Raw genomic sequence first — 18,512 nt, 5'->3', positions numbered from 1 at the left:
GACTGTGTACGTGACAAATAAAATTTGAATTTGATTTGATATGAAGTAAGTTTATCAGTGTAAAATGCACAGACTATGATCCTGAACTCACCTTGTCTAATTTGGATTCCAGCTCACACACATCTCCCTCCACCTCCTCAATGGTGGCCCTGCAACAGCAAAAAATAAGGTACATTTTAAAACAGCAATAACCCATCAGTTTTGTCTGAATACTTTTCTCCTAGTGAACCCCTAAACTGTTCTATCAACTATGCAAGCGATAACAATAACAGTGTCCTGTGCCATTAGAATGACAACAACGACTAATTTCCTACAAGAATAATGAAAACAGCACCAAGCTTGAGAATCACTAACCACTAATCAAAAACATTTTAATAAAATGTGTCACGTTATGTTATAAAATGGCAAGATACAGTGAGGTCAATAAGTATTTGATCACCCTGTGATTTCGCAAGTTCTCTTAGGCTGCTTTCACACCTATAGTTCGATTGCTTTAGTTTGCACCAGTCAGAAAAATGTTACAATGTAATAAACAGACGTGGGTAAGGTTTGTTTTTACATATGCAGAATTCTAAACGAACCAAAATAGACTGCGAAGGCCATCGGCACCGGAAACTCGCCCACTACATTGTACGTGCAAATCAATATTTTCAGATAATTAATTTCGAACACGATTCGTGGCTGCGACTCCAAACCAGCTTCCTGGTTTATTAATCTCGCCGACGGCACATTGCGCGCCACTTCAGGGAGAAGAGACGTGCCCTCCTCCTGAATGATCATTTTGTTATTAGCCGGCGATCTTCCTGCAGATCCGGCATTGTTCAACTGTCCGAGGATAGTCTTTCTCCCGTAGCTGCTTACTGAACAGCGTGTAAATGCAGCTGTTTTTCTGTGTCGTGGACAGTTGCTTTTGGATATGCTCATCCGACCATATATCCATGAGGCACTTAATTTCTTTGGCACTCCACGTTTCTCCGCGGTTTGATTTCATCGCAAGTCGATAACTTGAAAAATTTAATGAAGTCAACAGGAAGTAAAAAGAATTTTACCCACAACCCCGTCCATATCTCTTATACCCAAAGTGCATTAAACTATACCATTTCTTCAGATTTGATGTAGTTGCTTTCACACCAAACGAACCGTACCAAAGTAGAGCAGATAAAGCGGTCTGAGACCACCCCTTCAGGCAGGTCTTGGATCGATTGATTTGGTGCGCACCAAAGTACAGAGATTGCATTCACATCAACGCAAACGAACCGAACCAAGGGACAAAACACATTTGGTGCGCACCAAATGCTGTAGGTGTTAAAGCACCTTTACTTAGAAATCATGAAGGGGTCTACAATTTTCAGCAGTGCATTTTCACTGTGAGAGACAGAATCTAAAAAGAAAAATCTGGAAATCACATGGTATGACTTTATAACAATTTATTTGTGAATTACTGTGTCAAATAAGTATTTGATCCCTTCCTTATCAGCCAGATTTCTGACCTTCAAAGACCAGTTATTTTGCTTTTAAATAGTCCAGCTACACTGCTCATGATTCTTAATTAGTAGCACCTGTTTGAGGTCGTTAGCTGTCATAGAAACACCTGTGCACCCCACAATCAGCCAAAGTCTAAGTAGCAACATGGGCAAAACCAAAGAGCTGTCAAAAGACACTAAAGACAAAATTGTAGACCTTCACAAAGCTGGAAAGGGCTACAGGACAATTGCCAAGCAGCTTGGTGAACAAAGAACAACTGTTGGAGCAATTGTCAAAAAATGGAGGGGGCTAATTATGACTGGCAATGTCCCATGGACTGGAGCCCCACAGAAGATCTCTCCTTGTGGGGTATCAATGATGCTAAGAATGGTAAAAAATTAGCCAAGAACTACACGGGAGGAGCTGGTCAATGCCGTAAAGAGAACTGGGACCATCGTTTCCAATGCTACTATCAGTAATACACTAAGACATCATGGTTTAAAATCTTGCATTACACGTAAGATTCCCCTGCTTAAGTCAGCCCATGTCCAAGCTCGTCTAAAGTTTGCCAGGGACCATCTGAATAATCCAGAGGAGTCATGGGAGAAAATACAGATTTCTGACCCTTAAAAACCTGTTATTTTGCTTTTAAATAGTCCAGCTACACTCTGCTCATGATTCTAAATTAGTAGCATCTGTTTGAGGTTGTGTGGTCAGATGAGACCAAAGTAGAACTTTTTGGTCTTAACCTAATTCGCTGTGTTTGGAGGAAGAAGAATGATGATCATCCCAATAATACCATACCTATGAATGCAGTGAAGCATGGGGTAGAAGCAACATGCTCTGGGGGTGTTTTTCTGCACAGATGTCATAAGTATATTACAATAGACTGCAATCAAAATAAAACGCAAATATAGAATTGAGCATGCTTTTGAGGCAGGAAACATTTTAAGCTGTGTAGGCTTTGTGGGTCTAAGTATAACACACTCTTTGTACTGGAGTTTATGACAGATAAAGATATGGTGAAAAATATAACATATTGTAACTTTTAAATATAACACCGTCCATTCACGCTAGCATAGGCAGCCCAAATTATAAACACTGCACATTAAACTACTTTAACAGTATTACTCAACAAAAATATAAAAGCAACACCTTTGTTTCTGCTCTGATTTTTCATGAGATGGACCAGATACACAATATTACCATTTCTCTCAAACATTGTTCACAAATCAGTCTAAATGTGTGATAGTGAGCACTTCTGCTTTGCTGAGATAATCCATCCCATCTCACAGGTGTGCCACATCAAGATGCTGATCTGACATCATGAGTAGTGCACAGGTGTACCTTATACTGCCCACAATAAAAGGCCGCCCTGGAATGTGCAGTTTTTTGCTTTATTGGGGGTCTGGGGACTCAGAACCGGTCAGTATCTGGTGTGACCACCATTTGCCTCATGCAGTGCAACACATTATCTTCGCATAGAGGTTATCAGATTGTCAATTGTGGCCTTTGGAATGTTGGTCCACTCATCTTCAATGGCGGTGCGAAGTTGTTGGATATTAGTGGAAACTGGTACACACTGTCGTATACGCCGGTCAAGCACATCCCAAACATGCTCAACGGGTGACATGTCCGGTGAGTATGCTGGCCATGCTGGAACTGGGACATTTTCAGCTTCCAAGAACTGTGTACAGATCCTTGCAACATGGGGCCGTGCATTATCTTGCTGAAACATGAGGTGATGTTCATGGATGTATGGCACAACAATGGGCCTCAGGATCTCATCACGGTATCTCTTTGCATTCAAAATGCCATCAATAAAATGTACCTGTGTTCTTCGTCCATAACAGATGCCTGCCCATACCATAACCCTAATGGTATTACCATAACCCATCACCACCATGGGCCACTCGATCCACAACATTGACATCAGCAAAGCGCTCACCCACACGACGCCACACAGGCTGTCTGCCATCTGCCCTGAACAATGTATTCCGTGAAGAGAACACCTCTCCAACGTGCCAGACGCCATCGAATGTGAGCATTTGCCCACTCAAGTCTGTTACGGCGACGAGCTGGAGTCAGGTCAAGACCCCGATGAGGACGACGAGCATGCAGCTGAGCTTCCCTGAGACGGTTTCTGACAGTTTGTGCAGAAATTGTTTGGTTATGCAAACCAATTGTTTCAGCAGCTGTCTGAGTGGCTGGTCTCAGACGATCTTGGAGGTGAACCTGCTAGATGTGGAGGTCCTGGGCTGGTGTGGTTACACGTGGTCTGCAGTTGTGAGGCCGGTTGGATGTACTGCCATATTCTCTGAAACGCCTTTGGAGACGGCTTATGGTGGAGAGATGAACATTCAATGCACGAGCAACAGATCTGGTTGACATTCCTGCTGTCAGCATGCCAGTTGCACGCTCCCTCAATGCTTGTGGCATCTGTGGCATTTTGCTGTGAGACAAAACTGCACATTCCAGGGTGGCCTTTTATTGTGGGCAGTATAAGGTACCCCTGTGCACTACTCATGATGTCAGATCAGCATCTTGATGTGGCACACCTGTGAGGTGGGATGGATTATCTCAGCAAAGCAGAAGTGCTCACTATCACACATTTAGACTGATTTGTGAACAATGTTTGAAAGAAACGGTAATATTGTGAATCTGGAATGAATTTTAGATCTTTAAGTCCATCTCATGAAAAATCGGAGCAGAAACAAAGGTGTTGCGTTTATATTTTTGTTGAGTGTAGATCAACATCCAAATAAATAGATGAGTAATGAAATTAAAAAAAAAAGTGCAGCAATGCGACTGATGGCCGTTACCTCAACTAATGCGTCTACTTATCTACTACTTATTAAAACAAGGTCTCACACACCAATCAAGGTAATGAAGAGCTCATACTGGATGCTAATGAGGATGTAAAGCGGAGCATGTTAATAAACAGAGCCACTGATCAAGCGTAATTAAATGTGAAGCAACATTTAACACTTAAACTTATTTTTGTCTCTTTCTCTATAAATGTTTACTTAACCATCTCCTTACTGAAAACCTTAATATCAATAATTGCAAACTGTGAAGGTTATGACAGAAATTCTCTCTTATCACATATTACACCAGAACAACTGTACATTTGCAGCTGCACTACTGAAGGCTGCTGTACCAGAAAAGTTATCAACAATTTCTGACCAATCACAATTCAGAATTCAACAGTGCTGTGGAGTAAAATGAAAAGAGGTGCATGTAAGAAAATAAGTTTACAAGCTGGATGGTGTTCTCATTTGCTGCTCGTTTTCCCCCCACCATCTCTCTCCCTCATGCGCACATACACACACACACATGCACGCATACACACACACACACAAGCACGCATACACGCACGCATGCAAACACACAAACGCAAACACACGCTAATTCTTCATAAATTCCTCTACTCTCAGCACAATTTTCCCACCTTTTAAAATCCTCTGAAAATGAGAACAGAAATGTTATTGTAGTGCGGAACTGTGTTTGTCCTTATCCATGGTCATGAACTTGTTTATTTCTAATATGACTTCATTATAATCATCATGTCTGCTACGGGTAATATAATGATTTCTAAACCTGTCTTCCAAGTCATGATTGTAGTCTGTGCTGACTCATTTTTAGCTTTTCTTCAGGAAGCTGTGATTCAGAAAATTAACTGTGTGAAGAAGAGGACACTCGCTACCATATACATTTTCTTTATGCACCGCAAAACAAAAGCGAGCACAGTTTGGTAACAGACAGGAATACTAGTAATGAACCAGGTTCTGACCCAAAACTGAAATCCATGGTTCTGCAGCTTACAATTCAGCCCTCAATGCAGACGACCTGATCCACTTTGCGGTGGTATCTTTTTTGTTTTTAGATATAATCAGAGAAACTGAACCCGGCAACGGACTTGCACCCTGTACATGGTATATCCCACCTAGTGCCCCTAGCTCCCTGGGTCATGGAAATTGTGTCACTGACAGTAATACTAGCAGTTTTTAAAATAAATACATTAAAATCTCACCCAAAAGTTTCTCACACATCAGGAAATGCATTAAATGAGACAGGCTAGTTTTAAAGCCGCTTACAGTGAACATGCAGAGGACCGAGAGAGAGCAATGGACCATTTTTTCTGGATAGGAGAAGCATACTTTTTCTCTCTCGCTCACTCTCTCATGCTCGCTCTTAGGTCACTCGCAGAAATATTAACCAAACATCTGTGAGCTATGAGGAAAAGGGCAGATGGTGTTTTTTCTGAGAGTGTGTTGTGCTGTTTGAAACAATTTTGAAGGACTGTGTTTGTGTCTGCACAAGAGAGAGAGAGAAATTAATTTGCTAACAGCTTTTTCTTACTATTTTATTAACCAAACATTTGTATTTTATTCAATGTTCCCTCACCTCTCCAGAACAGATGGGGTTTGTGTTTCCTGCTTTCTCAGTACCATGACAAACTCCCAATCCAATCGAGAGCCCATGGGATGCACCAGACAAACAAGTCAGATCCACAGAGGTACCACCCCTTACTTTCTGTACGCCAAGGGTCTGCTGCCATCGTCCTGGGGCCAGGCACCACAGCACACTCTGCAGAGGCCCTGCAGAGACTTGCAGGGGGGCCAGAGCTGCCCCGGTTCAATAAGAGAAGGTGTTTTTTTTGTTGCTGCTGCTGTTGTTTTTCCGAGGGGGGGGGTGACCTGTGTATTTGGGAATCACTACTTAGTGAAAAACTCGAATTGTTCTGCACACACACAAATACATCTGCTAAAACCCCTTTTCTCATGTACAAATTGTATTTTCACTTGCTCACACTCTCCCACTTCCTCACTCCTTTTGCCAGATCACATTGACAAAATCCCACATACACAGTGCTGAAAACCCACACACTCACTTAATAAAGGTCAAATTATAACTAGAACTCAGACTGTAACTCAATTATATACAGTATGCACATACCATGTTTTACTTAAAAATATTTTATCAACCTCTCAAGACAAATTTTCCCAGTCCAAGATGATACAAAGCATCCCAACTGCTCACCCAATCTGGCCCCAAGACTAAAAAAAGGTAGATTATAATTATGGCTTTGTTTTTTGGTCTTTCGGCTGCTCCCGGCAAGGGATCACCACAGTGGAATATCCAGTCCACACAACAACTTGGCACAGGGTTTACGCCGGATGCCCTTCTGTCAACCTGTAGTTTCTGAATAGCTGGTTTACCAATAGACTAGTTTTGGGTGCTCCAATGTATGAAAACAGATATCATTGAAAAAGCAAGTTCTGACCAATGTACAGACAAAACCATTTTATTTATATAGATCAGCACACTTGGAACACAGAATTTGACTGGACAAGCTAAAAGTTATAGTAGAATCGAATATGTAGTTGCTATAATGCAATTGTAACAGAAACAGACGACTGTTACAAAGCACCGACACTTAACAGACCTTCCCTAAATGCCTCCTAAATGAAACTTTATATCAGGGCTCCAGACAAACATAAATCTTTAAAAGTCTTTGGTTCCTAAACTCAAAATATTTAGGAGCGTTTCCATAATGTAACTGTACATGGGAGTCACCTCCCCATATGATACCATCACGATACTTGAGTGCTGATTCGATTAAAATTGCACTTCTATACGCATCATGAATTTATAAATATCATGATTTGATAACATTTTAAACCTTTAAAAATATTTGAGTAATTAAATGTATTAAGATTTAATGTAATAACATTAGTTTTCTCACTTAAAAGCCAAGGGCAGTGATTTAAGCAATACAATAATCAGCACTCACATTGTTTTAAAACTGGTGTAAGGGTGTGTAATAAATATGTTTTGAGACTAATTCGAGTGTTGGAGAAAAAGGCAGATTGGATGCTTTTAACACATATGATTTTTAATCAACATAATAAAAAAATAATCACCAACCCCATATAAATGCACTAATTTTAATCAATAATTTGTTAATATTGCATGAGCAATATTTATCAGCAGAATATTAATCTCTTAAGTAATGACAGAATCCATCTTGTAAATTACTTAAATCACGTTTAGAACATAAGCACCATTGGATTCCTGTTGCTGCTACTGAGGTTATAAAATACTGAATATATAACAAAAAAATTATACAATAAAAAAAAAAAAAAAAAAAAAAAACCCACATCACTAAAAAGTACATGACTTGTGAATAAATAGATTCTGTCATTCCCAAAGAGATTACCATCATGCAGATTAATAGCTTATTAAACTGCCACTTCTATTCTATCCTAGCAGTAGTACCAATCGTTGACCCCCTGAGTTTTTAGAAACAGCTAAAAGGTTAAAGCAAAAAATAAGCTGATCAGCTTTAATGTAATCAGTGATGATATTATTTTAGGTTGAAGCCCACGTCCATGTCTGCCTGTCTCTGCCTAACGTATTAATATAAAGAAATACAATTTTTATATTTTATGCTTGTTTACGAAAGTTGTACTTCTTTTGTCGTCAGCCAAATACACTCCACGTTTAAAGTAAAATATTACATCCGGCACATAACATCACTTTACACTCAACATGCATAACGCTGTCGGTTTAGATATTTTACACGCCCTCACCTCCGGCTGCTGGGGATACGTTTGCTCCAACGACCTGTGTTTTATCTGATAGTGGCGCTTTACATTACTTCTTTAATTAGCACTACAGTTTCAGAACATCTGGGACAAACTGGTTTTAAACCTCCCTAGGGCTGCAACTAACGATTATTTTGATAATCGATTAGTTGGGCGATTATGTTTTCGATTAATCGATTAATCGGATAAAACCTAACTGCTTCTTTCATTAGATATTTCGCTTAAAACTATTTTAAAAAAAAAACATAAATCAGGGTATTATTTATGTATAAAAATAAACTTTAAAAAATGCCACATATAGAGTTAATAATGTTTAATTTGGACATTTTAAACCTTAAATGAAATGTAGTATATAATATATACAGTATATATATAGTTAAAAAAATACACTGATATATTCAGTTGATAAGATATAAACAGCTAAAATAATGTAATTTTGTATAATAAAATGATGTATGCATAAGTAAAACCACAGTAAATTACAAGTTAACTTTGTAGTGGACTATAAAAAAACTGTAGAAATGCAAAAAGCTAATAGTCACAAATATACTGTTATTTGCATTCGCTGAAAATCACAACAATTACTAAATGTAATATTCTACTGTTATTTGCACCGTGTAAATTAAGCTGATCTAAAATAGCGCCATGTAACTAATCACTGTTGCTCATGAGGTGATTGCGCAATGTGATGCTAGCGAGTAGCACGTGAACAGATCTAGCGCGCGACTGTCCCGAAGTTAGCAAACAGTTTAAACTAAAAGCACTTAAACTATACAACTTTTACACGATGGAGATACAGTTTTTACTGACTCTGCTGACGTTTCGCTATCCGTAACACCAACATGTTTTCTCTTTAAGTGTTTGTGCATGACATGCTAAGCTCGGTGCATGAAAGCTCGGTCTTGCATAGCGTGCAGGTTACCGTCTTCTTAGAGGCGTTTAATGTAAATCGCTCCCATACCTTGGAGGACTCGGGGCGCGCGCTTTTTCCTGCCGGCGCTTCTGTAACCTCCATCGTGCGAGCGGCTGTGTGTATTTGTGCATCTTGGGGTCGCGCTTCTCAGTAACGTGCGCAGCCCAACTAATCGATAACGGCATTCGTTGACAACGAATTTCATTATCGATAATTATCGATTTTATCGATTAGTTGTTGCAGCCCTAAACCTCCCGCAGGAAAATTAAACATACAATGATCTGTCCACTCATCTGTAAACGGTTCAGTTTTCAAAAGTTACATACATTTTTTTTTTAAATAAGCCATGCTGTGTCGCAAGTTTTATTACTGCATTACAGTTGTTTCTGTGTCTCCCGCATACTTCGTGTATGTATGGTAAACTATTGCATTAATTGGCTCTATTGAGTGCTATGTATAGGCACGTCCACTTTGAGGGCAAAAGCACTGTTTTCCCCAAAAAGCAGTGGCTGCTCTGAAGCAATCTGGCACAAAACTACTCTTAACGTCCCTTCTACTTAACATTTTTATTTAATTTATGACAGTTTTATCCTCGGGAAAAATACCAATAGAAAAAAAAAAATAAAAGTTTCATTAAATTCTTTCCTGCCAGTTTTGCGTGGCAAAATCGGCTGGACAGACATACAGATCTACAGACAGACACCTCTTTCTGAACATGACCAAGACCAAGAAGTTGGTTTATTGAGCTCAGAAAGACCAAGACTACACCAAACAGAGTCTTCAGGATGCTACACAAACTGTTACCCATTATGGAGAACACCTCACATCTCCAAATACTACTGGATTACCAGCAGAGCACGTTCAGTAAGAGAATGCTTCAGCTCTGTTGTGACAAAGAACAATACAGGAAGTATTTTCTGCCAACTGCAATTAAACTTTGTGTCAGATGAGGGACCTCCTTCTCCAACTCACAATAAATATTCTCATATATATTCTTTTTTCATTGCACTAATATTATCATGTTCTTTTATTAATTTTATTCGGTCTTTTATTAATTATTTCAACTTGCTAGTTAATTCTCTCTTATTACCATTTCAACTAGCTAGTGGATCTTTATGTCCTTATGTACAGTTGCTTAAGTTCCCGCTTGTGCATACAATCATCGTGCACGTGTGTATAAAAACAGTATAGTCTTATTATTTTTGCAACATTTTTACCTCCTAACCTTAAATTGTATGCACCTTAAATTGTAAACAATATATCTATTGAGTTTTTTTTTTTTTTTTTCATTGCAATTTTTCTTTGTTGTATAATCTGTAAACTGGCTGCTGTAAGAATTTCCCTTTGGGATTAATAAAGTATTCTATCTATCCATAAACAGAGTCATGTTCTCTATCAGTCTGAGGCAGTAATGTTCCTATAATTGGTTACAACATTCTTTTGAAAAGGTCACATGATGACCAACTCAAGCATAAATAAACGGCAAACATTTATGTTCATCTTTTAATAGGAAATAAGATGCGGAAACATGCATGACGAAAATAAATACTTATAGATGCCTACTAACAATCTGCTGCTGTAGAGCAGCACTGTAAAGATGCCCCAGAGCCAAGGCATGTACTATATGTTGTAAAGAACATTTAATTGGATGAACACAATAGTATAGAACAAAGCAAAATGAAGCTTTCCAGGAAGCAACTAACTATAATAAAACTTTTGTTTTGCAAGGGACAGAAATTAAAAGCTCTGAAGCACTGATTTGGATTTTCATTTTAAAAAAGCAAAGCAGAATACAAAGAAAAGACAAGTCCATGCAGCTGCCACCATTAATGAGAAACCAACTAAGTGTTTGGAAAGACCAGTTCATCAGAGAGTGGTGTGTGTGTGTGTATGTGTGTGTTTATCCTCTTTCATTTAAAAATGTTAAAAAGTTGATGTATTGATGTTTTTTGAGAATTGGTTATATTGATGGCAGCCCAAGTATATTTAACTCACCTCCATTGCCATGAAGTGCTTTGTACTTTAAGCGCATAGTCAAATCTCACATCAATCCCTCACATACTCCCTGCTTTACTTCTTCTGCTCCAGTTTGCCTACAGTCCAAATAGATCTACTGATGATGCAACAGCAATTGCACTTCACACTGCCCTCTCACTCCTGGACCAGAGGAACACATACGTGCGGATGCTGTTCATCGATTATAGCTCCGCTTTCAACACCATCATACCATCCAGACTGGTCATGAAACTCTGCGACCTGAGCATCAGCTTCTCCCTGTGCAGCTGGATCCTGGACTTCCAGACAGACAGACCTCAGGTGGTTCAGATCGGCAACATCACCTCATCCTTACGAACACTTAGCACCCTCAGGGTAGTGTGCTTAGCCCCCTACTGTACACCCTGTTCACCCACGACTGTACAGCAACATATAGCTCCAACACCATCATCAAATTTGTAGATGACACCACCATCATCGGCTGCATCTCTGATGGAGATGAGGTGGCATACAGAGCAGAGGTGAGAGCTCTGACATCATAGTGCCTCGACAACAACCTGCTGTTCAATGTCAGCAAGACTAAGGAGCTCATCGTGGACTACAGGAGACTGCAGGGAGGAAGCCACACCCCCATCCACCTTGAGGGAGCAGAGGTGGAGAGAGTCAGCTGCTTCAGATTCCTGGGCATCAATATCAGCGAGGATCTGAGTTGGTCACACCACATTGGTGTGATCACTAAAGCGGCAAGACAGCAGCTCTTCTTCCTGCGGCGCCTGAGGAGGATCGGCATGGACCCCAGATTACTAACAAACTTACATTGATGCACCATCGAGAGTATTCTGTCTGGCTGTATCACCACCTGGTATGGCAGCTGTAATGCTTTAGATCGCAAAGCTCTGCAGAGGGTGGTGAGATCAGCACAGCGCATCAGCAGGACTGAATTGCCAGCCATGCAGGACCTCAGGATATCAGTGTTTCATATCGGTCGATATCGGTAATTATTGATATTTTTATGACCCATTTAAAATAAGGACCAGGAGAAAAATATATTACATTTAAACATTTTTATTTTAAACTTAACCTTCCTCTGATCATAGTCCCCTCAGTTATTAAGATAGAAATGTCAAAAACCATGGAAAACTCAAATAATTAAAATGTAAACATAAGTCTAAAGTCACAATGAACACTTAACAATTATCTCTTAACATTTAAGGTGCAAAATGAAAGAAAATATAAGATATGCTTAATAAAGTGTAATAAAATAGTGCAAAGTGCATTTTCTCCTTTTGAAGGGAAATCCGGCAGACCCGCATGAGACAACGACATGGCGCAACCAAACGTGATACAGTTACATGATTGATGTTAGTGTATCACTGCCTACGTTGCTAGGTTACGAGAGAACGAGTGCCTTTGTTAATGCAACTGTCACGGGCAACCGGAAGCGGACCAGAAGACTAGCAGTTAGTCCTTGTAGCGTGGACGGTAAATTCAAACGTGGAAAAAGCGTGAACAGGCAGGATAACCACGCGAGTCATTGTAAGAGAACTCTCACGCCAAGAGCAAGAGTTTACACAATTATACCCGCTGTTGCGGGAGAGAGGTTGATTTTACGGCAGCTGTTTACTGGAGTGTAGTCCGGTGCGTGCAATGCTTTGTGGGTAATGCAGTCCAATGTGCGTGAACGCGGAAATGTGAGATAAGATTTTCTTTTAGCAGTTTTTGGTTTGATTTAAGTACAGAATCCACCCGGAAGTTTGTAATATCGCCTGACAACGCAGAAAATAAAAGAATGGACATGCATCGACTCGTTTGTCTTTCTCATCACTGCATGGGCATGAATTAACGGGCTGTTGGGCTGCCGCGAGAAACGACAAAATAAAGCGGAGAAGCTAACACCACGTTCTAGCAAAACACACTCAATCAGGAATTGGACCCAAAATCACATAAGATCCGGCGAAGCGTCTGAAACTGCATGGGCAGACTCAATGACTGAGCGATGTGAAGCGCCATCTTGTCTCCTTTTACACTTCCTGAATCGCGACCGTACTACTTCAGGGTGGTAGTGCCGGTCGCGGAGCAAGAGCGCATGACAGCAACCAAACTAGCTTTGCGACCTCTGTTATCTTCCGACAGAGAATAGAAATTATCAAACGTTTTATCGAACACATTTTTTATTGATATCGATCACGTGTATCGCGATACATATCACTATCATTTTATCGCCCTAATCAAGACCGGCACCAGCAGATACAGAGACAGTTTCTATCCACAAGCCATCAGGCTTCTGAACTGCGGACATTCTGCACACACCAATATACACTTACCACAACTACTGAACTCTTAACAATGTCACTTTAAACAATGCCACTTTAAATATATATTCAAAATACTTCATTGCATCTTGCACTGTTATATGTAAATACTAAATTAGCTTTAGCTTACTTGCACATACATATACCTTTGAAATTATGTTTTTTTGTTTGTTTGTTTTTTTCCTCTTCTTATATTTTTATATTTATATGTTTATGTAAAGTTGGGGAACACGGGTCGAAGAATTTCATTACAGTAATGATGCCGCATTGTTATCTGTATATGACAATAAAACTTGAAACTTGAAACCCTTAAATAAAAATCTGTCTGGGAGATTGATCAATTAGTAGCGGACAGTTCACACCGCTCCTGTACCCATTTATTTTGCCACCACAAAAGTGGTACACTGAGAGGCAGTCTGTCATGAAAAAAAAGTCACAAATACTCTGCAAAGAAACACCATTTCGCATGGTAATCAATTCTTCCTTAAACAAACTAACAAAAAAAAAAAAACTCCGAAAGATTAAAACCCTTAAAACTCAAGTGGCACAGATCCATGCCAGCAACACAGCACTGGTCAAGGACCAATTTACAAAAATGCTTACAAATTCATTGTTGGTTAAAATTATATAAATTTCAGATAATCACTACATGGATACATGGCTTTATATTGCACAAACCTGACCCATATATGTGTTTACACACACACACACACAACACTCTTGAGTACTGTGTGTGTGTTAGTTAATTTTTTTTACTTTGTCTTACTCTTTACATATGAGTAGGTGGGGGGAGGGTTAGTAGGTTAAATCTCAAAAATGTGAAATGAAATATCAAATAAATCAAAATATTGTGTTGAAGGTCATATGTACTTTGTTGGCAGGTAATGCCGGTCCATTCTCCTGGCTATATTTATACAATATAGTATATTTCAGACCTGTGGGACACACTGTATTGTATTAATTTTAGATAATATAAAATTAATTATTTGACATTCTAGGTTAATTTTTTGTCTAAATGTTTATAGCGTTATCAAGTTTGGGCTATACCACTCAGTCCTATTGTTATATAATTAGCAGTCCTGTTTTGCCTTGTGTGTTAATATGAGTGAAAGTAAATGTTTTGTCCAACCGTTACCTCTGAATGTCACAAAACACTAACAAAGACTAATTACACAAATATATAAACAAAAACTTCGGCATATGAACAATAATTTTTTATTCTCTTTATTGTGGATTGTCACTACAGATAAACTGTTATTAGAAAAACAACAATTGAAATAATGTACAGAATTTATCTATAATCTTTTGCTCTTAATTCAAAACAGTTCAAAATTTGGTTTGTTTCGTTGTATCTAACTGTAGTTAAGTAAACGTGTGTAATAAATGTACAGTACACAATATAAGCTATGCAATAACAGGGTGTGCTGCATTGGTCTCGAGTCATGATGTTTATTGATAAAATTCAGGGGCAGGGGGTGTAAACTCAAGCCTCTTTCCAGTGTTTCCTGCAAAAAAAACTTTTTAAAACATCTGGTGCTTGTTGTCCTGCTGTGCACAAATGAGGAACGAGAAGAGGGGAACAAGGGAGAGGGTAAAGAGGGAGGAGGTCATTATTTCATAAAGCTTGGAAAGCCTCAGCTAAGGGCGGACCAACACTTCCTCTGTGTGAAATACAGGAAAGACACAGTGGCTATATCCCAAACCCCACACCACTACACTCTTTAGGAAACAAAAAGAAAAGGGGGGGAAATTGTTGGCCACATTCCAAACAGAAGACTACCGTGTTTTCAAACTTGTTTGTTATTTAACAAAAAGGCATAATGATGTTACCAAAGCCCATGCTAGTTTACCAAATAAAATTTTAAAATCAGCACAGAATAGCAGCAGAGTAAATGTAACATCACAAAAACCACAGGACAGGCTTCAGGCCTACCTCACAACACATGCTCAGCTTCGACTAGTTCAGTTCTCAGAGTAGCAAGCTAACTGTACTAGCTATGTACACTCACTAAAGACATCAACTTTCTTCTAAGTGTCGTCTTGTTACACATTTAAAACAGATTGTATATGACAGGATAAGATGAAACTACAGTATTAAGTTTTCCTTTCCTTTTTGTGCCAAACAGTAAATGGAACTTATTGTAGGCAAAAAGTAAAGTTGTAAGCGGGGAACATTCTATGGGATTTATCTCAGGACTCATTTGAGATGAGTGTTTAGAAAGAGATACAAACAAGAAAGAGAGACAGACAAAAGGTTAGCAGAAAGAAACATTAGCTATGATTACATAGACAATTTTTCTTCAATCCAAATCCAAACATGAATCACTAAGAAGACGCGTGTTTACATGTACAACGAATTTAATTAGATTATAATTTTTTTACATGCACAAAGTGGTTCTGCATGCTGTGAAGCAGAAGAGGAAGTACTTTTCCTCCAACTCTGTGGTTAGGTAACACACTAGAAATGGGCATCACCAGTCACCAAACGACATAATTTTATCTTGATACCTAGGTGCGATTCTGTACGTATCACAGTTTTATGGGTCATATTTAGTGTGTAATACGGTACTTACCGTTTTAGGACTCTTATTTACTATTATGTCCTTATTTATTACTTTTTCCTTTCCACTGGATAACAACTCTGAGCAACTGTAACCAAGAATAAACAATTTTCCTCTGGGATTAATAAAGTTCTTTAAATCTTGAATCTTATAAATATCCCGATTCGATAAAACAGTTTTATTATGATTTAAATACCTTGAACCTTTTAAAAAAAAAAGTTGAGTCGTAAAAGTTTTATAACTTAGCTTTGTCCAACAGCTTCATAACGGTGTTGAGGAATTAATGATTCTGAAAAGTAGACCCTTCCTTATATTCTTACAAAAAAAAAAAACAATTTAAAATCACATGGGTAGCATTTAAACAATAAAAATTAACTTAGACTATAAGGTTTAACATTTAACTAACATTTAACTGTAGGGTTAAAAAGAAACAGCAACGTTTTACCACCTCAATGTAGTTGTTAGTCTCTCTGCATCGAGGGGTCGCCACAGCGGACAATTCGATTCACACACACATCTTGGCACAAGTCATTCACGCCAGATGCCTTTCCTGACCTCAAATACCTCAAAAATCTTAAAACTCAACTTGACCACACGGGCTGCTAGCGTGGCAAAGCATGTGCTTTTCAAGATTAATTTGTGCTTGAAGTATTTTAAGACTGGTCCAAACATATGTAATGAGTAAATTTTAAGACAGACCCCCCCCCCCCCCCTCCCCCCCCCAGATTACAAGATTTCAGGCTCATCTCTGATTGGGTCGGTATTTTACTGTTTATGAAAACGTGAGCCAATAAGTGCCCTTTCCTAAGCAAGACACCTAGTAGATGAAAGTAAACTGTGGTTGGAGAGAGTTGTTCCCACCGAGGAATGAAAGTAAAACATTACCAGAAACTAAAGTCATCTAAGATATACTTTCACAGAGAGAATAGATTTATTCCACCAAGAGAGAAACAAACAGATCAAGTTGATCAAGGACTTATCCTTCAAAGAAGTCTTTTACATGATGCATTTTATTCTGATTGGCCTATTATTTTAATCATTACAGGAACATTGGGGTCCATGTAAACGCCCCCACTGCCAGGCAGAAATGCATAAAGGCAGAAGGGGTAACAGAACGACAATGAAGCGGAAAGACAACGTCATTTTTAGTCGAATCTCATGACAAGTAGACTGCCAGATAAAAATAAATAAATTAACGTCATGTTTATACAATACTCCGCTCACACTAGCCTCTGCCTTTTCCTTTCAGGATTATTTCCGTTTTAATCAAAGTCCATTTTCATGGTAATGACGTCACAGATAACTTATTGGCGGTTAATCGGTGCGCGTGACAGTTCAGCTGGGTTTTGCTCTGGTTTCCCCAGTCAGGACTTCACATTCCTGGTTCAGAAATAGCAAAAAAAAAAAAAAAAAAAAAAAACATATATATATATATATACATACACACAACGCTGAAAACGTTCCTACCTGAATCTGGGAGAGTCTCTCAGACATTCCTCAAAATCCACTGTGATCCTCATGTTTGTCTTTTCAGGCGAAATATCTCAAAAAAAAAAAGTTTTACTCGTTTATATTTTTTTAGAAACCGAAGGTTAGCCCAGCTAGCCAGTCCAATCCCTACAGCCCTGCTTAGCCACCTCAGCAACAAACACAACACCAGCTAGCCTTTCTGCTGCTGGCTCACAGATTAAACTAACAATAAATACCAGGAACATATATAACTAGAAAAAACTCTTTGACCCAACTTATAAGCAGCGCTGAATGGAAAAGTAGTTTTTCCCCCCTTTTCTGACTCCGCTACCCCAAAGGAACTCAAATTGGTTCAGGTCACTACTGCCAAGTAGGTGGGCTAAACGTTAACTTTTCCCACCCGTATTCCGACAAATCCTGCCTCTGCTTAAGTGGTCGAGCCGCACGAGCAGATTGCTGGTTGGACAGTGAGCCCTAACAACTAGCCAGTCGTAGCACAGTAGGCGGGAGTTGAGTGGAAACGGTGGAAGAGGAGGGGGAGGCTGGGCGTGTGACGTGTGCTTCGTTCTGTAGTCAGTAATATTCCTGTAAACTACAACTTCAGATGAGCAACGCGGGAATCATGTGGACAAATCTCACAGAGGAATGATTTGGTAGTCACCCTTAGCTGACTAGTTAAATACTGTACATAAAAGATGATTTATAGTGAGATATAAATTAAGTTCAATAAGTAGTATGAAATGATTTCTTTTGGTGGTAGCTGGTCTAATGGAATAAATTGGTTTCATGGTACTTTCATTAGTGACATCCTAATGTCTAAGGTTTTGTAAGGGTGGAAAAAACTGCTTAAATGGAAGAAGTCAGAAGCGGGCCAAAGGAGGCCCAGGCTGGGCTGATGAATCACTTTACTTGGCTAACTGGATTAGACAGAAGCCACAGGATGGGTGGAAGAGCACATCCCAGTCAGGGCAGGGGTGGCCAAATGATTCCCCAGACTGGGTTGAAACGCTGGGCCAGGCAGAGGAAGCCCCTGGGTTAGTGAAAGAATTGCCTTGGAAAGCTTGAGGAGGCATGCAGGCGCAAAAGAAGCCCCAATTTAGGCAACATAAGCATCAGGGTATGCAGGTGTAACCCTAGGCAGAGCAATAGGAACTCTAGGATGGCAGAAGTAGTCCCATGATCAGCT

General features: G+C 39.3%; 1 protein-coding gene across 8 annotated transcripts in view; it reads right to left on the bottom strand.

The window, feature by feature from the left end:
• LOC128542770 (arf-GAP with coiled-coil, ANK repeat and PH domain-containing protein 2-like) overlaps positions 1–17,716 on the bottom strand; it is a 66,949-nt gene extending 49,233 nt beyond the window's left edge. For 7 of the 8 annotated variants that reach the window (XM_053512778.1, XM_053512777.1, XM_053512776.1 and 4 more), the window contains exons 1-2: positions 17,324–17,716; positions 92–149 (exon numbers count right to left, since the gene is read on the bottom strand). In XM_053512778.1, coding sequence (XP_053368753.1) covers positions 92–149; positions 17,324–17,376 — 111 coding nt within the window. In that variant the 5' untranslated portion in view covers positions 17,377–17,716. Of the gene's footprint in view, positions 1–91; positions 150–16,304; positions 16,465–17,323 lie in introns of those variants that run through there. The other variant, XM_053512781.1, reaches the window with a different exon arrangement.
• Between the last annotated feature and the right edge of the window lie 796 nt (positions 17,717–18,512).

The sequence above is a fragment of the Clarias gariepinus genome, chromosome 15 (genome assembly GCF_024256425.1).
Source record: "Clarias gariepinus isolate MV-2021 ecotype Netherlands chromosome 15, CGAR_prim_01v2, whole genome shotgun sequence".
Taxonomy (NCBI): Eukaryota; Metazoa; Chordata; class Actinopteri; order Siluriformes; family Clariidae; genus Clarias; species Clarias gariepinus.
The sequence above is the reverse complement of the archived record's forward strand: the minus strand, read 5'-3'. Positions and strand labels throughout refer to the sequence as shown.